At 38.7% G+C, this 24000-nt stretch overlaps 1 protein-coding gene and 1 long non-coding RNA gene across 4 annotated transcripts in view; one reads left to right on the top strand and one right to left on the bottom strand.

The window, feature by feature from the left end:
• Nucleotides 1-6092, top strand: part of LOC127194594 (uncharacterized) — a 137168-nt gene extending 131076 nt beyond the window's left edge. For both annotated transcript variants that reach the window (XR_007831291.1, XR_007831290.1), the window contains exons 2-3: nucleotides 1943-1983; nucleotides 5742-6092. This is a non-coding gene — a long non-coding RNA (uncharacterized LOC127194594). The remainder of the gene's footprint in view (nucleotides 1-1942; nucleotides 1984-5741) is intronic.
• The window catches only part of Hgf (hepatocyte growth factor), a 60206-nt gene extending 48280 nt beyond the window's left edge, over nucleotides 1-11926 (bottom strand). Inside the window, exons 1-4 of one of the 2 annotated variants that reach the window (XM_051152082.1) lie at nucleotides 11704-11926; nucleotides 11317-11438; nucleotides 4423-4588; nucleotides 476-588 (exon numbers count right to left, since the gene is read on the bottom strand). In XM_051152082.1, the coding sequence (XP_051008039.1) occupies nucleotides 476-588; nucleotides 4423-4588; nucleotides 11317-11407 (370 nt within the window). In that variant the 5' untranslated portion in view covers nucleotides 11408-11438; nucleotides 11704-11926. Of the gene's footprint in view, nucleotides 1-475; nucleotides 589-4422; nucleotides 4589-11316; nucleotides 11584-11703 lie in introns of those variants that run through there. The other variant, XM_051152081.1, reaches the window with a different exon arrangement.
• Nucleotides 11927-24000: the final 12074 nt, after the last annotated feature.

The following is a 24000-nucleotide window of genomic DNA, read 5'->3' as shown; positions in this document are numbered from 1 at the left end:
TAGACGAATTAACAATTTCAATTCCTAATTCAAACAACTTTTCAAGCACGTATATATGAATTCAACTTAGTTGCCCCAAATCTCTATGCTTTGTCTCACCAACCACCAGTACAACGTGAGCTACATAAAGTTGTTTAATTTAAAGTATTATCCTCATCTTACAGTTTTTCCCAGTATAGGGTACCCTGATCTAAAAACACAAATGACGTGTAGACGATGAATGCAGGGTAGACTAGCTGACGAGGGAGAGGGATTTCAATTAAGGAAAGTCTGAGACGCACAGCCTTTCATGGAAGTCATGCACTAATAGCCACCATGTAGTCAGGTCTGCACTTTCTTCAATCGTAAGCAATGATTGACTGTGGCACAGAGCAGAACCAACCAAAACCTCTGCAGGGAAGGCCTGTGTGGCAAGGAATGCCAAGTAGATTTTATCCTTCATTTGTTATGTAATGCTTAGGAAAAATGCAGTTACCTTTGTTTTCATAGAGGTCAAACTCATGGCCAAACCCTTTTTTCACTCCATTTGACATACTATTGAAAGGGAACCAGTAGCACCGTTTTCTTGCCTTATCAAAAACAAAGGCCCTGAAAAAGATAGCCAAATGAAAAGAATGAATACTAAAATTTAACAGTTTTTTAAATGTGTACATGATTTACCAAGGAAGACATATAGAATGAGGCATTATTGTGTATTAAAATACTGTGGAGTGTGTGTGTGTGTGTGTGTGTGTGTGTGTGTGTGTGTGTGTGTGTGTGCATGTGTGTGTGTTCTGTTTTGATGGAACAAACAAAAAACAAAATGATGTTTTAGTAGGTACAGACTCAAAGTCCCAGACTTTGGCATTATGCTGAAGGTTGTATGGAAGACCAGGGGTGGAGGATGGAAGGACCAGGAGGGGTCAGGAGCCCCACAAAGAGCCCAGCAAGGCCTGCAGATCTGGCCACAGGGGGCCTGCACAAACTGATAAACCAACCAAGAACAATGCAAGCAGAGAACCTAGAACTCTGTTCAGATACACCCAACACACAGCTAATTCTCCCCGTAGGGATGAGGGATGGAGGGAGGGGGACTGCCTCAGACCCTCTGCCATGTACTCTGGTGCCTATCATTTGATCATTGCCCCTTAGATGGGTGGCACACAAAGGAAGGGAATGCAGGTCCTGATGAGACCTGATGGACCATGGCCAAATGGTGGAGGAAGGGGGCCCCTCCTCAGAGGTCTGGGGAAGGGGAATGGAGTGGAAAGGGGAGGGTGGAAATGGTAAGAATGAGGGAATAACAATCCAGATGAAATGTGAATAAATTATAATAAATTTAAAAACCAACTCAAAAACATAAAACAACTAACCACTTGGCATGGTGGTGCATGCCTTTAATCCCAGCACTTGGGAGGCAGAGGCAGGAGGATCATTCTGAGCTTGAGGCCAGCCTGGTCTACAAGGAGAGTTCCAGGACAGCCAGGTTTAGCTATTACACAGAGAAATCCTGTCTCAGGAAAAAAAAAAAAAAAAAAAAAAAAATCAAATAAACAAAACAATGCATGGTACTCAGGCTCCAGGCACAGATAGCTTTGTGCTGCTTTTACTCTCAGGCAGAGGAGCTTCTTATTGAGTTGGGCAGTGGCTAATCCACAAACGGTTGAAAGCATTGAGAATAAGTGACCACAGGAACCAGGGCCCTGCCAAAGCCTAAGGAACTGGTGCATAAACGGGATGGGGGGGGAGACTAAGAGCTGGAAGACAGAGAGGAGGGCTCTCAAAGTCTGTTCACTGGACACAACCTGGCTCTTCCACACTAGAATTCACTGCAACTCTTGCTGCCTTTACCAGACAAAGCCAGTTGAAAAGTCCAGCACGGAAAGCTGACAGTCTCCTGATAGTGTACCCCTACCTGAAGAGCTTTGAGCTGCTAAAGGAGTAAAGGTCATTTTTCTTTCAGGAGTATGATCCTTGGTGGACAGCCCGAAGCCATTCACATAGGTAAGTAACATCAATCAAACGTAGTGTTTTTTGTTTTGTTTTGTTTTGTTTTTTAAGGAAGAAATTCTTGGAAGAAGATGTACTAGGGACCCTGAGTAGCATTGGAAGCACAGGACCAGGATAGGACCAAGATACATTCTAAACATTTAAGAAATTTTCATGGAAAAAGAGTATATTAGACAAATCACCACCCCCAGAGAGTGTCTTAGGAAAGAAAATTCAGAAATGAAATGTTTGGAAATTGTCACATATAATATCCTTGTTTGATGAGTCATAAAATGTGGAGTTTCTAAAGAGAATGTGAATCCAACTGTAAGGCTGCTATTTTTCTAAGTCAATGTTCCCTAAATAAGTTTATCTGCATACACATTTTATTCCATAAACTATTATCACTAGAGAATATGCCTTTAATACATGTTCTTAGAGAAGATGTCAACATTGGGGTGCCTGCCCCCAAATCCTGCGGCTAATATACTGTTTTCCCCATTGCTTACTAAAAGCATTTGCCAAAACAAACTGATAACTGCCCAAAAATACTTTACATTTTTAAAGCAATTTCAACCAGAAAAGTGAGTATGATTTCCAGTCTATGGAACCGTTTCTTTCCTTCTATTACAACAGCAGTCTCTCAAAAAACGTACTTTTCTATGTTATTTTACACTTCCATGAGAAGTGTATGAGACCATCACATTCCCCATGTTGATTTTTCTCGGAATTTATTTTAGCCTAATTTTCAAACTCAGCATTAAAAATCCACAGTGAAATGTGCTTCTCCTGTTGCCTTTCCTCTATCATTCAGTCCTGAGGAGGGAAAACAACTTCAACCCAGTTGCCAATAGAACCGCTCCATAAATGTATACAGCTCAGATGCTGATTGAGGGTAATCTTTCCTGCTTTACTTTCCTCAATCTGAAGGCTTCTGCACAAAAGTCAGAATGAAACACAATTATCCTAGGGATAAGCTTACAAATCCAATCCCACTACTGTTGCCAGGAAATGTCTTCCTGAGTGTGGCAGTTTGGCTTTAAAAATAGAAAAGACCTTGTCTTTCTTCTGTCTAAGCCTACTGAAGACTTTCTGTCACAATGTCCTTCCCTACAGACCCATACCCTCACTTCTTTGAGACAGAGAAGATTAAATGAGAAATTCTCACCATGAGATCTCTGACCTTTGTATTCTCATAAAAGGCCACCATGAAAATAGAATATATCAGGATTGAACATTGATAGATTTTTTTTTGCAAAAAAACCTCATTTTTAATACTATGAATAAAATCCAGGACCCTTTACATTCTAAACACTAAGCTACCTCCCAGCCACACAATCTTTTGTTAAGAGTTAATTTATTTTAAGAGTATGTGTGTGTGTGTGCCTGAGTGTGTGTGCATCACATGTATACAGGTGCCTTTGGAGACCAGAACAGGACAGTAGATATCCTGGAACTGGCTGTAGGTGATGGTGAGGTTCTGATGTATGTTCTGGGAATCAAATCATGTCCTGTACAGAAGCAGTGCTTTTAACCACCAAACCATCTCTCCAGCACCCAGCTAGATGATGTTATTTTTTAAAGGACAAAAGAGAATATAAAATAAATCAAGAAGAAAAGCATGCATTTGAGGGAGTGTGTGTGTGTGTGTGTGTGTGTGTGTGTGTGTGTGTGTGTGTGTGTGGCCTTGTGGCCCAGGCCTGTCTTGAACTCATAGTGAGTAATTTCCTATGTTTGGGCATTACAGAGTATACCACCAAACCTTGCTCAGGAAACCTATTCTTATGGCTATTAGGAAGAATTCTGGGATGAAACATTCATCTTGTTATTTCAAAATCTTAAGCTTTCACCTCTGAGATCACTGGAAAAGTAATAAAGGGGACCATCCGGAGATAAGAACTTCTCTACTTGGAGCTACCTCAGGCCTCTGAAAGGCTCTCTCACTTTGCAGCAAACCTTTCTCATCACTCCCCGCTAACTTCTTTGAAGCAGTCTCTGTTGCTGACACCAGTCACTCTAGGTTTTTATATAATTCTTTCAACATCTTTTATTTAAATCCCTGCAGAGAATATATAAGTTGCAGTAGATTTTGGCTGTTGCCCAGTTCTTACCCAGAAAATTCTTGCACTGCTGTGCAGGAGAAGAAAACAAAAATACTATGTATGAGAACAAAGCAAAGATAAAAGTCAGTCTAGGATTTTGGGTCAATGTTAATTATTCAAAATCCATAGCCAAAGAAACTGTGTACTTTGAAAGACAATTTTCAGAGCTTCTCACACTTATTCAATGTCTCCATCAGCTGAGAGTTCTGTCTGATGTTGTAATAAATTACAGCTAGAGTTGAATTTATTCTAAAGGACTAATTGCATTGACTACCAAAAGGGAAGATAAATTATGGTTATTACATTCTTGCTTTATTAGAAAATTATTCAATAAAACAATGAAGTGACTCACTTGCAAGTGAATGGTAAGCCCTTATTCCTGCTACATCTGTTGGCACAGTCCTCAGCAGAGTTCATTTTTTTGCTTTTAATCTTCATTAATGGGTCATCCTTGGTGAGAGTAGTTTTTGCTGACTTTTTGAATTCATGGAGTGTATTTCTTCTTTTCTTCTGTCCTTCTATCAATACAAAAATCAAACAATTCAATGTGAAAGGAATGCTTCTAATGATTATAGGAGGAGAAATTCCTTAAAGAGTATCTTCAAGATAATGATTTTATAGGGCATCACAGTATGCCTCTAGGGAAGGATAGAGTGAGTGAGGATGTAAAGAGCAAGAGAGAGATGAAGATTATAATTATGTTAAAAACAGATAGTTGCTATGTAAACTCATTAATCTACACCATTTCAAATGAAGGATGTACTGAAAAATTAGGACAAAATTTACCCCCGAAGAATAAATAACCCTAAAGAATAATTATTTCAAAATTAGGACAAAACTCAGCCTAAAGAAATGATGTTCTCCAGACAACATAGACTCAAGTATCAGAGCCAGGAGCATAGTGTACCATGCTTTGTAAGTAAACTGATCATTCTCCCCACAGTGTAAGTTACAGAGCTAAGTAGGCTTGTCAATCCAGAGACAAGTGAGAAACTTCCCACTGAAAGCTCTACACTAGACAGATTCTTTGTACTTGCCCTTTAAGTGTTTCATACTATACATATATTTTAGCTACTTTCTTCTTATTTTTATACAAAAAGAAATGTATTCCATGTTTCAGACACTATTTCTCAATTTCATTAAACTGTATTGATATCAGGCCAGACACTGCAAATCAGATGTATATAAAGATTTATCTTTTGATGTAGCAATACCATTTTCTTCATGAATGAAGCATGAAACTTAAGATGTACCTGACAACCAGAACCAAAACATCCAAATGTTCTTAAACGTATGCATAATTTGAAAGTAACAAGAACTTGCTACTTTATTCTTAATTTCCTAAAAAGTATACAATCTAATACTAAGCAAAGAAATAAGTATCAGTTATCTATTAGACTGCAACTATTGTGTAGCTGGTATGGAGCTATGCAAATCTGCCTGTCAATTATTTTAATAGAACTTATTACAATGGCAGCTAAATACTTTTATTTTTAACTGGAGGTAACTAAAGGCATGGGAGAAATTAATTGACCATTTTAAAGAGTTCAGATTGGAAGGCCGGAGACCTAGCTTGGGAGCTAGCACTCAGTTAACACTCACATTGCCATCTTTTATCTAAGAATTGCTAAGAATGTATGTGGAAATGTCATTTATAAACATTTCCCAAAGATTTGCTTCAGAGCTATCAGTGAAAAGAAGCTTGGATGCCACAGCAGGAAATGCATTCCTGGTCTTCAAATGTGCTAAAATGTGTCAACAAAAGAGGATGAAGCTTTCTCCGCAGAAAAGTTGAAAAGATGGCTACCAGAACGAAGTACCAAGAATGGCATACTAGCTGTTTGCCTGCAACCACTGGCTCCAGTGAGTTTCCTAAGCATGCAGACCTATTCACTAATGTCTACTCTAATCTGAAGTCCACAGTAAATAAGAGAAAACATCTAGTTCTCTAAATCCCTAGTTCTTTGCAAAACTCCAGAGCACAGTCTCCAACAGACTGGTACTAATCCCTAAAGCAATGCCTTTCCTTGCCCTATAAGATACAACTGCTAGAATGTCAGAGATTCTGTTTAAACAACAAAGAGAAATAAACCCCTACTATAAACATTCAAGCAATCTATGTTATTTATGTTATTTAATGTATGCTGTTAATAGTTCTTAATATGTTATTAAATGTTAATAATAGCTTACTATTTAATGAGTATAGGGTCCACATTCCTTGCATAACATTGACAGTAAGCTAAAGCTGACATTTTTATTGACTTTCCAAATTACTTTGCTTCATTATATAAAAAATATACTATACTGATTGTTCGATCTATAGAAGAAAAGTTAAATTAATGAATTATGTTATTTGAGCTATAATCATTAAGTAAATATTAGGATTATAATTGGAATTGAAATAAAAATGATTAGAGTTTTGGTATTGTGTTTGAAATTTTATCACTTAATTTCTGATATAATTGTTATTCTTATAGGAAAGGAAAACATGATACTTTTCAGATTGACATTTCTGTCACAGAATCTTGTTAACGAGAGATAATTTTCCATCATAAGTTTCTCTTTCTGTGACCTTATTTCACTACTTCTTTGACACTCCTAAATATTTTACAGTATGAAAACAATTTAATTGCTTATAAATTTAGGTGTTTCCTGTAAGTGATAGGAGCATACATTGAGAAACATCTATTTTTAAAATAACTTCAGGCAAAATTGACTATATACATGTACACATGCTTATAATAATACACGTGTATCTATATGTATTTATTATATAATGTATAATATGAATTCTTCCAGCTAAGAATATGACATTTGTCTTATGTACAGTGTGCTTTCGTATGTGTCTAAGAGCAAAATAAGAACATAAAAGTAATTTCAAAATAGCTAATGATAAGCATTAAGTTCCTAAGGCATCTTAGTAATTATCAACCAAATCGGAGCCTCTGGTCAATGCTATAAAAGAGTGAAGACTGTTCTGAAGGAAAGAGGTCGCTGCAGTTATTGGCTCTGATTAGTTTTACAGATCCTCAGTTGTCCTATTGAAATGTGTTAATGTATGGGTTTTGCCTCATAAAACAAGCTACTCTTGCTTACTAGTAAGAGTTCCGTGACTAAAGATCAAAAAGCATTCTGAAAAATAAATAAGTCCTTAATCTGCCTTTATTGTTTAATAAGTAGAGGTGCCAGTACTTCAGTGTTAATAAGGACCAATCAGAACCAGACACTGAGAATCCCTCAGCACTGGGACATGTGAGCTTTCCTTCGTAACCCAGTCCTCTATACTGGATCAGTAACTAATTACTCAAAAATATGAAGTTCAAAGTACTTAGACATCAATTAATTCATGCAGCTATAAAACTAATTACTTCTTCAGCAAGAGAAAAAGTCAAAACAGAAGTCATTCAAACTCAGCATCTGAAAATGAAATTTTTCTTTAAAATAGCTTTCACTGTCTTCCACATGTATCAACTGATGCTTGTTTTTGCTAAAAACAAATAAAAGTCAGGTTTAATTTAGGAAAACAACTCAAAAATATGTTTTGGTCAGATTTTTCTCTACCATTTTTTTAAATGTCTCTGGTAGTTAAAGTTTATAAACAAAATACTGAAATGAAACCAAAGGATAAGAGAGCATTGCAAATTTGTCAAGTTTTCCTTTATTTTCTGCTATGGTCCTTTCTCTTATGCCAGCTTAGGAAAAATACTCTGGATGGTACATTTCCTGAACAACATGAAGTCTCTATTTTAGAACTTAACTCATCAGGATCCTGGTGAAAACCTGCAAACAGAAAGCAGGGTCAAGCATATCAAGGTGTTTGAAGAAAGACACATTTCTCCCACTGGTCCCTGGGCCTCACACTCACTTCTCTCAATACCTCATATATTTTCTTCTGTGTGGAAGAACCATGGACTTCAAAGGAAAGTCATGCAAAGAAAGGATTTGCAGGGTGTGGAAAGAGCAGGAATCTGGCTCCCCGTAACTGAAAAAAAAAAAAAAAAAAAAAAAAAAAAAAGCCTACCCTCATGATTAGCGGTTAACAGTTGGAACTGGCAAGATGTAAAGATGAAAGTGTACAAATAATTGATGGAAGCCAATGGTTGTGACTGGAGATTTTTAACTCCTAAAGACAAGAATCACTTAAAGAAGCCCCTGTTTCCACCACTATTAGCTAGGACTCAGCGCCTTTACTGTTTGACAGTAATGCACTCCCCGCTTTTAGAGATGCTAATCTCATGCTAAGTGAAGACGGTGAGAAGGAAGAGACTGGCACATTTCGACCATACACTGGTGGCTAAGAAGCAACATAATAATCTCTTTCCAGGAGATTTGTGGGGTAAAGTGATCATGGTAAGGTTATGAGTCTCCCGCTCCCTTCTAGTTCCTTTTCTGGAATTCCTTACTGTTGATGCCCCACCCTGCTCTCTGTCTCCTCTGCCCTTCTTGCCTGCAACCCTGCCACACAGCAAGTAAAGAAAGCACAAGGAAATGCAACTGCTCCTGTTCTGTTCAGGCAAAGCCTTCACCTGCTGCTTCCAATAGTCCTTGTGTGGCATTCAGCGCTGCCATTTGATCCCATCTTACTCTCCCAACCAGATGCTACACTCCCACTCAGGACTCAGCACACCAGTCATAACCGGTGCCCTTCAGTTGCTGTCTGTAGATCTTTCTGGAGCACCTCTTACAGTTTCTTACATCAGCATTTCAGGCCACTTGGACTCTCCTAACTAGGGTAGCCGTCATGCTATGACTCTTCTCATCCTTGACTTGGGTACCACTCACCTCTTAGACCTGGCTTGAACACTAAACTAATAAACTCTCAACTATGCTGTAATGGTCTTTTCTAATGCAGGCATTTTGTTTTGTTTTGTTTATGGCTAATGTTTAGTTACTTTTTAATTACCTAGCCAAATGGTTTTCAAAAGTATGCTTAAGCCGATTACAGTGTTGTTGGCTTTAGGATAAGGGAAAACTTACATCTTTCATTCACTTAGATTTCAGAAATTTCAATTCAATCCCTTAATTAACTGAACTGAAAATTCAGTTCAGTCCTAAAGATAAAATAAGATGTTCAAGCTTTGATTTTCGTGTGTCTAATAAATCAGAGAATACGGGTCTTATCAGCATTAAGTGACTTTTACTTTACAACTTCTCCCTTAGCACTACAGTTCAACAAATACAGGCGCCTCTCTCATTTTCTCACCTCTCTGTTCCTCAAGACCCTTGTACATCGGGTATTCATTTAATGTTTAATTTTCTTAAACAGAGTATCCAATATTTGCTTAGAGTATTTAGTGTGAGAGAATAGACAGTAATATTATGTCATAGATCATCAACTCCAATCAAAGTTGCTTGAATCATACACATCAAATATTTCTCAAGAAACTTCCTAATAACGTATCTACATAATGCCCTCTATGAACACTTGCCTGTCAAGATATTAGAGCATTCCCTTACTTTTTGAAGAATAAGCTACACATGTAACAACAAACTAAATGGGGAGGAATGGGAGGATACAAGGGATGGGATAAACATTGAGATGTAACAAGAATAAATTAATAAAAAAAAAATTCAAAAAAACAAACTCTCAGTACATATTATAAAGAAAGCTACCTGTCTCCATTATGGGAGTTATTTAAAACAAGGACGCTGTTCAAACAAGGTTGCAAACACAACAAAGGTGGGCCCTCTTTTGATGACAATTTTAGCATTATCCATTTCAGGAATTATTCATAACATATATCTGTAATTCTCAAAGGACCTCTCCTGGACTGCCAGCACACTCTCAGGCTACTCTCTGTATACTCAGGAAACGCAGTCATTTCAACATTAGCCAAAGTGAAATATAATTACAAATGTATATCTCCTGCCAAAACTCCATAATGCAAGCCAAAAAAACAAATAGACAGTGTCTATGGTCGATCTACTGTTTGGGTTTTCTGAACTGAGATCTTATATTAGCTCAGCTGAGCTCAGGTAACCATACTTCCAGACGACAACATTTTAGTCTTTGAAAAGGGAAACCAGCAAACTGGACCAAGATTAAAACCTATGCTAACACCTCTAAACTAGCAAAGCCTTAAAGATCCACCTTACTATGACACATCTCTCAGTTCTTTTCCACTTCTTCAGGAATCTTTATCAACACCCTTTCAAAGGATCCTTTCCATGGTGTCTTTTTCCTCCCCAAAGAATCACTGCCCAATGCAGAAGAAACAGGTGGGTTCAATATTTCTTACTAGCACTGGGTATTTCTTGTATTGCATCAGATACTGGACCAGAGGTGTCCTAAGTGTCGTAGTTAACTTATCCCAAATCCTGAAGCCATTTCTTTGTTTTTTTTGGTTTCAAAAGGTCACTTATTTACTATCTGGGCATTTATTTATTATCTGCAGTCTTTGTTTCCCTGTGTCTATGCTGCATGTCATTTAGCTGGCACCCCAGGCCTGCCACTACAATAATAACACAACTAAATACAGATGTTTCCTCTGCTCTTGATAATAACAGAAAATGTCCTATACTAGCAGATGAGATCCCTAAATGCCCAGGAAATCTGAACTAGTCCAAGGGTCTCCTCCCCATCTGCAAATCGGGGGGGGGAAACAGAGGAACAATTCTGCTGCATCCATCCAAGTCACAGAAGTGTCCCTCCCTGCACTGCAGCATCAAGGGCAATTATCCATACCCCAGAGAGGAGGGGAGCTTGAAGGGAAAGCTTTCTCTTTCATTTTATAACACTCATGTACTCAGAGACTAATCTGCCTCCTTCAAATGAAGACCTGCATAATGTCATCAATTTGGACCTGAAGGTTGACTGAACAGACACTTATAGGAAATCCTCCTTTTGGGAAAGCATGAGTCCCTGGTTAGATTGACCATCACTCTCCTCTCTTCAATCCAGAATCTGTCTTCGTTTTCTAAAACTTGGCCAAACCAGCAAAGTTCCAGCCCGGTGTTAGCACTTCATTCCTATCCCATAATTCCGGACTGCCTGGCTAAATGAGGTGGGACCTGGTGGGGGTGGGGGTATCACTGAAGGATCTTAATTATTTTAAACGTGTGTTTTTTTCCCAAGCAGAAAAGGAATGTCAAAAGAGAGCATAATGAGAGGTTTGGAAGCCCCACACCACACATGGAATTAAGAAAGGATGCTGGGAATAGGGTAGAGAGCTTCTTGGAAGGAAAGAGCAAGGTCAGCAGGAGACTTAAAGGAATTACCTTCTCCATGAAGCAGAAGTAAACTTACCTGCATAGGGCATGGCGACAGGGAGCAGGAGGAGGTGCAGAAGGACTTGCTGCAGCAACAGGACCGGCAGAAGTTTGGTCCCCCACATCATGCTTGCAGTTCGGAGCAGCAGCCTGATCCCTCTGCAGGAGATGCCGGGGCTGAAAGAATCCTGTTGCAAGCCGGTCGGTTCTGAGCTGCTTTTATTGCGATGAGCTAAGTTTGTTGTGTGATTAACTGGAAAGATCTAGGTCTGAACTCCCTCTTACGGTAAGAAACTGTTTTAACAACAGCCCTTTACTCTCTCCCAGCCCCTTCCTTTCCTCACCACACCCCCCCCAACCAACAAGCAACAGATCCCAGCTCCCCCCTCCACGCACTCACCCCCCCCACCAGAAAGAAACTTACAAAGCAAAGGTCACCTGGCCCGAGGCCAGCTGCAATTTGGAAGCCTGAGCTCCAGATCCCTGTGGCTCCTATCCGAGTAGGGAAGGGAGGAAGGAGCAGGGCTCAGCCCAATCGCTAAGTCAAGGCACAGGCAGAACACCACTTCGCCCCGTTGGAACAAGAAAATGCATGTGTTTACATATCTATCTGGGAAAAGAGGAAGGGGAAGCAGCATAAAAGAGAACGGAGCAGCCCTTCTGCCAACTGAGCCCCAGCTCCCAGTCTGCGAGCTTTCAGTGCTGGAGAGATCCAGGGATGAACACTGACCCCAGATCCCTGTATTTTGTTGTTGTTGTTGTTGTTGTTGTTGTTGTTGTTGTTGGGTTTTCTTTTCTTTTCTTTTCTTTTTTAAGACAGTACGGGCAGAGGGAGGGAGCCAGTGGGGCAGAGCCTAGGACAGCCTAGGTAGGAAGAAAGCAGGTAAGAAAAGGGTGTGGCCTTGAAGGATGAGAAGAAATAACAGTAGAAACAAAGCACTCAGGTTTTCAGGCCAGAAAATTGCCCTGTCCGGGTAGGGGTGTGTGTGGGGAGGACAGGCTTGGGACAGGCAGCTCTCTTCAGGAGGTGTGCTACCCCAAACCACTACAAATGGATCCCAAATACATGTTACAACTGTGTCTTTTCTGGTACATCTGGTGATACTTTCCCTTAAAACATGTAAGGGATAGACATGGCCCATCTCTTGTCCCTGACAAGCAAATAGATGCTGGTCTTTCTGACCCTGTACACGGTTGCATATATTGACATAGCAGTAAGTATGTAAGACTTTCACTTGACTTCCCTCGAGCTAGTTTAATTCCTAAATAATGTCTATTTTTCTCCCGTACACCCCCACAGTATCACAGTCTGGGGGCGGGGGAGGAAGGAACCGCTGCTTGCAGGGGGTGGAGGGGCTCTGATCCCTGAGTATCACGTTTTTTGGTGAGATCATTGCCCAGACTTCTCCTTTTATTACAACATCAGGAGGGTGCTCTGATATGTCAGAGGACGGAGTGCTGTGCTTCTAATGGGTCTGAAGGGATAGTTGCCTGTATGAACTCCTGAGATGAATACCCATAAGAACTAGACCTTCTTCAAAGAAAGAGAACGGTCAACAGAATGTGAGCCCTTCTCTAGTGTGGCCTGCTGCCCTATGGAGGTAGCCACGGGCAGAACTAAAGTCAGTTGCAGGATGGCCTTGCTCCACCTCTACCAGCTGAGGCAGTTCTCAACCCCATCCTCCCGCACAACTGCAGGCACCTGCAGAGACAAGAGAAATGGAAAGGCTGGGGAAAGGCGAGAGAAGAGAAGAGGAGGGAAAGAAGGAAGGTAGGTACGAAGAAGGAGTAGGAGGTTACAGTGAGAGGGAGAAGAAAGAGAGGAAGGAAGGTGCTGGGAGGTCCTTTGGGCTGAGGGATATCTAGCAATGAAGGCGAACTCTTTTGATGGACTTTATTTTTCAGTTTTATGTGTATGAATGTTTTTTGCTTTCGTGTATGCCTGTGTACAATTTACATGTCCGCTGCCTGACGTTACCAAAAGAGGGCGTCAGATGATTGTCCTCGAACCCAGGAATTCTGGAAGTACAAACAGTGCTCCTAACCTGACTACTGAGTCATTTCTCTTGCCCCCATGAAAGAGCTACTTTATATAACCTGTTTCTTATTGTTCTTTTCTTTCCTCGATGTTCTGTATACAAACTAATCCAAACACACGTTTTTTCAGTTCCGTTCCCATGTTGGAATTGTCTGTTTTACTTTTTAAAGAGTCCGTTGACCTTTTAAGAAACACGTCAGTGTCAATGTATTACTGACCCTGACTCCGAGTTGCCCGCAAGCATCTCTAGTGCCTTGTTGGAAAGTAAAGGGACTTTTATGAACAATCCTCATGAAACTCATTAGGTCACTCCATCCCTCACAAAAGAACCAACACTTATAAAGTGGCAGGGAGCCTCACCGGGAAGAGAAAGAAGACCAGCTGAGTAGGGCAGCCACAGGAAGATGATAATGGGGGCGGGGGAGGATAAATTTGATCAATATATCCTCATGTCAAAGTGTCATCATGAATCCCATTATTATATGTAATTAATATCTGCTAATAAAATCATTTTAAAAGATTAGGACCTAATACATCTGTGATAAAACAGAACATCAAAGGGGTATATTATCATAAATTTAATTGTTAGTAAGTACAGTAAACACCCTTCATCTATTTTAAATTATACCTTCTTTTTTATTTTATTCTGACAAGTTATTTTGTATCTCTTTATTTAAATCTTAGCTAGTATTCACTGGCCTTTCAGTACACGCTTAACAGCTTAAGTCTTCATATTGTTTTATTTCAATCTTGGGATAAACATAAGAAAGACCATTATAGTACCCATATTATAGTAAAAAAAATTAAGTAAATTATGTTTATACTCAGTTGAATTGTGCAAGGTCACAAAATGGTAAATACCTGGGTGATAATTTTAAGTAGATTGATCATACTCTATAGGAAAGGATATGTTTATTTAAGACATATAGATAGTGAGAATTTCATGTTCAAGATTCTAATGACCAAAGTCAGTTTAATAACATACAAAGGCATATTGGTACAGGCCTGTCTTAGTTTCTACTCTATTCCCATGAAAAGGCACCATGACCAAGACAAATTTTTTGTAGGCATAGGAGTTCAAGGCAGGCTTTCTCCATGTAATGCTGCATGTCCTTGAACTCACTGTGTAGACAGCCTGGTCTTGAACTCACAGAGATCCACCTGCCTCCGCCTCCTGAGTGCTGGCATTAAAGGTACGTGATACCTTTAATATGAGGCAACTTTGCTTCTATAAGACAACTTTTATAAAGGGAAGCATTGAATTGAGGACCTGCTAACAGCTTCCAAGGGCTAGTCCATGACCATCACAGCAGGAAGCAGACAGGCATGGTGCTAGAGCAGTAGCTGAGAGCTTTACATCCAGATGTACAGGCAACAGGCAGAGAGAGTCTGGGCCTGGAATATGCTTTTGAAACCCCAGAGCCTATCCCCAGTGACACACCTCCAACAAAGAGGCACTTCCCAATCCTTTCTAAGCAGTTTACCAACTAAGGACTTGGCATACACATGTTTGAATACATGGGGCCATTCTAGGCCAGGTTAATATCCCAGTCACATGGGAAGCCTGTGAACGTAGTAAGATTCCATCTCTAAAAACACTTTCAACACACGTAAAAATAATTTTTTTTTAAAATTTTTATTGATGTATTCATTTTACACCTTGGTCATAGCCCCATCCCTCCTCACCTCACCCTTGCCCTCTCACCCCCACCCTATCAAGTCATATCAGTACTGTGTGTGTCCTTTTCCCCTGCAGCCTGACAAGGCAGTCCTGCTAAGGGGAAGTAACTGAAAAGCAAGCAACAGAGTCCTTCTCAGAGAGAGGTCCCATTCCCCTTACTAGAGAACCCTCATGAATCCTGAGCTGCCCATCAGCTATATCTTTGTAGATCACACAGGTCCAGTCCATGCAAGTTTCTTGGTTGTTTGCTTCAGTCTCAGCAATCCCCTCTGGGCCCTGGTTAGTTGGCTTTATTGGTCTTGTGAAACTCCTGTCCCCTCCAGGTCCTTTTCTCCTTCCCTCCACTTTTCCACACGGTTACCTAAGCATCACCCAATGTTTGGCTGCAAATCTCAGCATCTATTTCCGGTGCTGCTGGGTGGAGCCTCTTCAATGAACAACTCTGACTCATCTCTGCAAGCAATGCAGAGTATCTTTAAATAATGTCAAGGGTTATTTCTCTCCCATGGGGTGTCTTGGGTTGGGTCAGGTGCATATAGGAGCCATCTTAGGCCATGTTAACAGTCCAGCTCCAAGGCAAGCCTATTAACATAGTAAGATCCCATCTCTGCAAACACTTTCCATACATGTATAAACAATTTAAAAGTGTCCAAATCTATAATGGAATATCTAAATTTAATAAATTACTAATAATGCAATTGTTTTGCCTGCCAGTCTATCTTCTTTCTAAATCATAAAGCTTTCCCTTTTGCATGCTAATTATCAGGTGTCAGTATTTTTATAAACCCTTCAAATTTGTGAAAATCTTTATAAAATGAGTTTTCTAAGAAAATATTTTACATGCCATAATTTATTAAAGTAAACACATTATAGATATTCACTGTCATAAAAACTCTAAATCTGTCCTCATATTGAGTTCTCTTGTGCATCAGGTAATTTGGATGAATTGAACAGAAAAAGCGTATACTAGTGCACATTTTACAGGCTTTCTATGCCTTTAGAACATGTGCCTGGGGTAAGAATATAGCTCTGGGATAGAGTGCTTGCCTCATATATGTGAAGCCCTAAGTCAATTTCCTGGAGCACGGGGAGTGACAATATCACACACATGCTGCTAACTTTTTCAAAAGCCCATCTTATCAGTCACAAGTGGTGTGCGCATAGAGGTGATCCTCAATAAGCTAAACTTGTGGGGTGATCATGTGGTATCAGACCACCACACGTGGTATCAGACCACCACACATGATATCAGACCACCACACGTGGTATCAGACCACCACACGTGGTATCAGACCACCACACATGGTATCAGACCACCACACGTGGTATCAGACCACCACACATGGTATCAGACCACCACACGTGGTATCTATCAGACCACCACACGTGGTATCAGACCACTACTGAATTTCCTACATATCAACAAACGTATTCAACTTAATGAGTGCCATTCTGTTTTCTGATTAGCTCTCTTTAGATACTTGTTATTAACATGACTGGTTTCAAATTCTAGTTGTGTCACTTATTAAGTCAATTAGTGGATAGTTATAATTAGTCTAATATTCAAGCCTCCCTATCACTAAAACATAGTACTACTGTACTCTAGGGACTACCTAACCACTTTCTGCTTATAATCTCACTATTCCTTCTTTTGAGGGAAAGGGGAGGTGCTATGTTATGTGTATTTAAGAAGCATATGTTAATTGTGTCACTGATTTACAAGTAATGAAACTAAGGGATAGTTATGAAATTAACTCAGTTTGGGTTAAATAGTTATGAAAGTATGATTTGAAGCAGCAAATCTTTTAAAAGACATTCTGAATCTTCCTTCCAGGCTTAAAATTTCATATACGTGAATTCTTCCATATTTTTACCTACTGAATTCTTACGTTTTCTTTGGTTTATCATTCCTTCCTTTGTTCTACCTCTTTGTATTGTTTTCCACGTATGCTTTGCTATTGGATAACTTATATTGATTCCCCCTCACTATAGGAAATGGTACAAAATCCATTAGTACCTGAAATCACAAAATGTTTTTAAACTGAAAGAGCAAACAATTCGATGCATGCATGAGGAATGCTACTTCATTCAGAAATTATTGAAGGGTAGCTCTGTAGCTATAGATTGTCCTACATGACTTACACAACCTATTTTGAGGATTTAATTTTAAGTTCAATAGTAACAACTGAGGGGAAAAAGAAAAAGAAAAAGATTCTTCCATTGTATAGGATGGCTATTCCTATTTTCACAGCTAAGTTTCTTTTGCTATGCTAAGCATAATAACCAAATGCAACTTGTGGAGGAAGGAGTTTATCTCAGCTTACATTTTATAGTTTGTGATCCAGGGCGGTCAGGGCAGGAACTCAAGGCAGGAACTAAAGCAGAAGTCATGGCGGAATGCTGTTGACTGCTTTTCTCTCCATGGCTTGCACAATCTGCTTTCTTATACTGCCCAGGACTACAGGACTACTTGCCCAGTGGTGTCATTGCCAACAATGATCTGGGTCCTCCCTCCTGCATCAACCATTAGTTAAGAAAATGATCCACAAACTTCCCTACAAGCCCATCTAGTGGAGGCAGTTTCTCACTTCAGATTTCTCTTCCCAAATATGTCTATATTTGTATCATGTTGACATAAAACAACCAGTACAACCACCATTTCATAAAATCCCTAGATATAACACTGATTAGTCTAAGGTGGTTCATTAAATGCCATCTACCATATTTTTCAGATGATAAGATGCATCTGACCATAAGACGCACCCAGTTTTTAAAGCAGTAAAATAAGAAAAACAGTAAAAACAGCAATTGGACCATAAAGCACACCTTATTTTCCCCCACTTTTTTTTGGGGGGGGAGTGCCTCTTATGGTACAAAAAAAAAATATGGTAACTGTGATTATGGGCTTAATCAGATAGGTAGAACCAGCCAATGAAAACGAATGATGAAAAATAAAAACAACAACAAGCAACCTAGAAATATTTAAAAAATGTTTGCTGGTATCATTCTAATGTGATATCCTATTCATAGTGTCAGATTTTTAGGCACTATGAACAATGATAGGCATTTTACTGAGCACAAAGAAAGGATGATGGAAATGAACTTATTGTTTAGAAGATATATCAAGTTCTCCATTTGAGACCCAAACCTAGGGAACATGGTCTTAAGGAAAAAAAAAAAAAAAAAAAAAAACGTTTTTAAATAGCTGTTTCACAAAACACCTGTTTACCAAGGAATGTGATGTAATCTACAGAGCCAAGTGGCCTCTGAGAGTTGAAAGCATGGCAAGACTTTGTGCTGTACATGGACAAGTGACACACTTTTAGGACACATTATACACTTAAGACTAAGTTGATCTTCTTCAATATTGATGAGTCTTTCAAAGAACTCTATTGGTTGGAGCAATCAGCTCATAGACTCACTCCCTCCCCCATGACCTTGGCCACACCCCCAGGAAATCTGTTGCAGAATTTGTGGTGAGACCACAGTACAGCATCCAGGAAAATGACAGGAAGAGTCAGAGCATATTGTCATGGGTACAAATCATCATAGTCATAAAAATAGAAGGGTCACTGTTTCTCTAGAAATTTGCTAGGTAGACTTTAGCAGGAAAAAAATGCATAAATCTCACTAATATTTATGAAGCAACAGTACTATAGTGCATATGGAGAGACTGTTCTAAAACAGGCATGACTTGAGGCATGCTTGCCTTTGGGAGTGGAGAGAAGACAGGCGTTGAGAGCCCCAGGAAATCTGAGCTGAAACTAAACTCTGATCCTGCCTCCTCTTACGTTTTGTGTTCTGAGCCACGTGGGACTGTTCTCTGAATCCAGGGGGCCTAGTTAACTAACACTCATCACCTTGAGCTTAGAGGCCAGCTTTTATGTATTTCCAGGTGTTGGTTGCTTTGTTAAATCTGAAGTACCCAAATGTTATAAACCCTAAGCACTCCACACCTGGCATGTGAACCCAGGCATATCAGTAAAATTCAGGAATTGGGGGAAATCACCTTCTTTTGTCTGACTTTAGAATCAACTGAAGATAAAAACCTTAGTGAAAAAAAAAATGCAGTCTTCACAGTGAATGATTTTTCAAAGCAACTGTTTAATCCATTCATCTTGCATCTTAAAAGCCATGCCATAAAACTGAGGTTTCTCTTTCACTATATGTACATGTTGCATGTTTATTGTGGTCTTGGGGATATCTGAGGGCAACTCGAGTTGCCAGATGGTACTAGGCACCAGGAGTTATGTTTCAAACTTGGGAGAAAAGGCTCCACACACATCCATATACATATTTATATATGTATCTATATACACATGTATATAGATACACACATATGCTATATTGTACACAATTCATCTGGTATATTGGCTGTACTTATAATTACTGATGACCTACTACCTATTTAATGTGATAGTAGTGTGATCCTTTATAACATTAATATTTGTACATTTTTCAATGGCTGAATTTGTATCTGATTTATAATTCACGGAAGTACTGCAGGTTTGTAAAATGCTTACATAGGAGTCTTTAATCTATAATCCTTAGGATCCTCATGGTAAGTGTTAGAGTCCTTAGCAAACTTCTTACCTTTCTCTTGAGTTCAAGAATATGGACTTTCCTGGGACCTGTAGAGACTACAGAGAGCCGAGGGACTATCAAACCCACCAGAAACATTGCTTTTCTCTAGCTGTGGAGCATTGGTTGAGAAAAAGAAATGCATGGTATCCGAAACTCTTGTGCCTTTTAATTAGTTAACTTTGCTGTGGTTAAACAACTTAACCTTTTACGTAGCTTTACAAGTCATAGTAAAGCTATTGGGAAATATCAAAATTCCAAAAAATGTATAAAGGACAGAAGAAGTACCTTTCCCAAAGCTTTAATCTAATCCAGAAAGAACGGGGAAAGGCAAAAAAGCCAAATGTTCTCACATCATACCTCTAAAACAGAACCACGCCTCGTATACTGAATAGGCGATGACATTAAGCAGAACACCCACTATGAAGAACACTAGATTATAACTTTCTTAAAAAACAAAACAAAACCTTCTTGAGGTGGGAGATGTAGCTCAGTGGTAGACTGCCTGCTTTGAATGTTTTCACCTCCAGACAACACACACCTGCATTCAGTCACACACACACACACACATACACACACACACATACACACACACACACACATACACACACACACATACACACACACACACACACACACACACACACACACACACACACACACACACACACACACACACACACACACACACACTGGGTTAAAAAAAATAACCTCTTTTCTTTGCCTGGATAAACAAAATGTTTCATTGAATTTGTGCAATTTCTTGTGCATGGTTGATTAAATAATTTATCATTTTTATATAGATATGAGAAGTTACAGCTTTCTCCTTGAGGAGTCAAGCAAACTATTGCTTTGAAGCCATGCAGCACTCTGGCATTTCCGTGCTAACATTTTTTTATGTGTATTTAATTCTTCAACACTATTACTTCTTGCAACTGAGCATTGTCCTGAGTGTTACTTATCAAAAAAAAAAAAGTTATTTGTTTAATTTTTTATTAAGGATTTCTCCGTGATATACCTGGATATATTTCAACACCTGGCCGCTAATGGTTCTTCTTATGGATTTATTTATTTCCAGGTTAAAGTACGTACTGGGATAATGTAAAGACCAGACTAAATGGTTCAAGTCATAATTATAATTATGCCATTTACTAATTGGAAAAACCTAAAAAAAGTAATTTGCTCTAAATCATTGAAAAGTTACAATAAGAGCAATTGCAACAGAGATGCATAATTACATTTATATTATAGAAATATAATCATAATTCTTTGTTACAGAGAATAGGCATACAAAACACAAGAGACACACATTAGGATACACTCAGTTTTAGTTAATAAAATTATTTTTGATACGAAAACATTTAAGATATCTCAAATGGAAAACACCTAATTTAAAAGAAAGAGTGAAGACATGATTTTGGCATAGTGATGCGAGGCAACCCCTTAGTGTTTTACAGTTATTTAATCCATAATGTCTGCTAATACTATAATAAATTTTATGTGAAACCAAATATAAATTAGGTTTTCCATATGTGTCCATGTATTAACTCATGTTGAGGTGAAGAAAAAACTGAAATCCATCTTATAAAATATAGCTAATTAAAAAAATATTATGTAGTTATACATTGTAAACAAGTTTTAAGCATGCCCAATTTGCTTTGGTCACTCTTCTGGATAAATGTCACCATGTTTTCTTCTTCTTCTTTTTCTTCTTCTTCTTCTTCTCCTTCTTCTTCTTCTTCTCCTTCTTCTTCTTCTTCTTCTTCTTCTTCTTCTTCTTCTTCTTCTTCTTCTTCTTCTTCTTTTCTTCTTGTTTCCTTTAAAAAAAAATTCTGACATAAGTTCTCACTATTAGTCCTGGCTGCCCTGGAACTCCCTGTGTAGCCCGGGCTTGCCGTAAGCTCACAGAGTTCCACCTGCCTCCGGTTCTTGAGCGCTGGGATTAAAGCTGTGTGCCACTATGTCAGAACTTAACATGATTTTTCTTGAAGTTATTCAAGGAAAATAGAGTATTCAGAAATTAATGATGTCTGTATTTGTTCCATACAAGTAGTCATATCAATAACATGCTTGGCCCAAAACATTCATATTGATTAAACTTCTCAATGCTAAAATGTTAACTTTTTTTTTCTAAAGAACTAAGATAGTCACTCACTACTGCCTATAGAATATATGATTGAATAGGTGTACTTAAATCTCATAAGTAGGAACCTATAACAGTGTCTAATATATTTTAGCAACTACCAAAAACTATTCTGATTTGAATGAGAATGTCCCACAAAGGCTAGTAAATTCAAATGATTGGTCAACAGGAAGTGGCATTATTTCAAAGGATTAGGAGGTGTAGCATTCTTGGAAGAAGTGTGTCAGTGAGAATGGGATTTTAGGTTCTTGAGAGCAGAAGCCAGGCCCAGAGGCTCTCTTTCTTCCTGCTGCTTTCAGATCTGGATGCAGAAATCCCAGTTATTTCTCCAGCACCATGTCTGCCTGCATGCTGCCATGCTTCCTGCCATGATAATAATGATGGGCTAAACCTCTGAAACTATAAGCAAGACCAATTAAATGCTTTCTTTGATAAGAGTTGCTATAGCCGAAGTGTCTCTTCACAGCAACAGAACACTAAGACAACTATGTAGATACTAAGTAGGCATTATTCGTTTATATGTAGCATATTCAGTGTTTTGTGTTTGTCTTTAAACCAGTGGTTGTCAACCTGTGGGTCATGGTCATGGCCCCTTTGACAATCTTCTATCTCCAAAAATATTTACATTATGATTCATAACAGTAACAAAATTACAATTATGATACAGGAATGAAATAATTTTATGATTGTAACACCACAACATAAGGAACTGTATTAACAGGTCAAAGCATTAAACTAAATAATAGTAAATTTCCCAATTTATTTTAGACAAACACACACACACACACACATACACACACACACACACACACACACACACACACATACACATACACACACCCCACAGACGTGTATGCATGCATACACAAATGCTTAAGTAAAATCTGTTTATAAAATATCATAAATGACTCTAAGGCTAGCCTGCTACCACAGAATGGACAACTATGCCTTTAAGTCATCTATGATCTGTCAGTTTACAAAGCAAATTAATGAGACTAGAAAGGTTTTGATTTCTAGAACTCTAAAAGATTTCAGTTCTCTGATACTCATCTTTATATATGATTTCGAACAAAGTCCAAGATTCAGGTTCACAATAAAAACCATGGAGTTCATTTTGTGTTAGCCAATTACTCCTTGACATAAGGCCTACCCTGAAGTGTACTTGATACATCCAGTGACACATCATTGAGAAAACTGATTTTTCCTCTGGCTGCAGTTTATAATAGCAAAAGTTACAAGGTATTAATATTGGACATATAATTCATTTTTATAGTTCGAAAGACATCCAATAAAATAAATAAGCATACATTTACAAATTCTACATTGAAATCATTATCTGACTTGAAATAGTTTGATGGTGTGGAGCCACACACAAATCATTACAGTTTTCTACAAGGATGCAGTGTACATGAACCTAAGCATGCTCTCCTTATATCTTTATTCCTTCATACATCTTTATATTCATTCATTGATTCAAAATATGTATGGAGTACCCTGCCAACTTTCAGTAATTACACAGGGATTTATGCATGTTGTATTAGAAGATGCCTCCCAATGTACCCATGCTTTAACTCCCAAATCATGACAGCCTACACAGTAAAAATGACTTTGCATAATTGGGGCAAGAGGTGCTTTCAGTTGTGAAATGATCCTGATGTTTGTCATAACAAAAATACCTTAAATAAACAACTTACAAAGACAACAGGTTTATTTTGACAGACAATTTTGAACCCTCCAGTTCACTGACAGGGTTAGAATCTTTGCTTTTTTGCCTGAAAGCGATGGGGCACATCAAAGAAGAGAGCATGGCAAAAGCAAAGAGGATACAGGTCCCATGACCCCTCCCGCAAAGGGCACATTCCCAGTGACCTAAAGACTAGACCTCTTCTTCTGAAGATTCTATGGTCTCCCAAAAGCACTGACCTGGGGATCCAATTTTAGTATAAGGCTTTTGGGATATACTCAAGGGTATACATATCTCAGCACCCTTATATCCAGATGAACACATCCCATTAGGTATTTCAATCAGAAAAAAAAGTTCTCAGCCATGTTCAGAGAAATGTACAATGGCTGAAGAATCGATACAAAGTCACTGGCTATAAAGACCGATTTAAGTAGACACTGACTAAACGTTGTTGGATTATAATTCCTGAAAACAAATATGAAACTCTCCTATGGAGCCTTGAAGTATGAATGGTGGCTCGAAGCCACCTTGACTTTATCTTGGTAAGGCCAATGTGAGGTTGAAAACCCTAAAATTTCTACCTCAATCCATTTG

Source organism: Acomys russatus, chromosome 10 (assembly GCF_903995435.1).
Source record: "Acomys russatus chromosome 10, mAcoRus1.1, whole genome shotgun sequence".
In the NCBI taxonomy this organism is placed as follows: Eukaryota; Metazoa; Chordata; class Mammalia; order Rodentia; family Muridae; genus Acomys; species Acomys russatus.
Note: the sequence above shows the minus strand (reverse complement) of the source record. Positions and strands in the feature narration are given on the sequence as shown.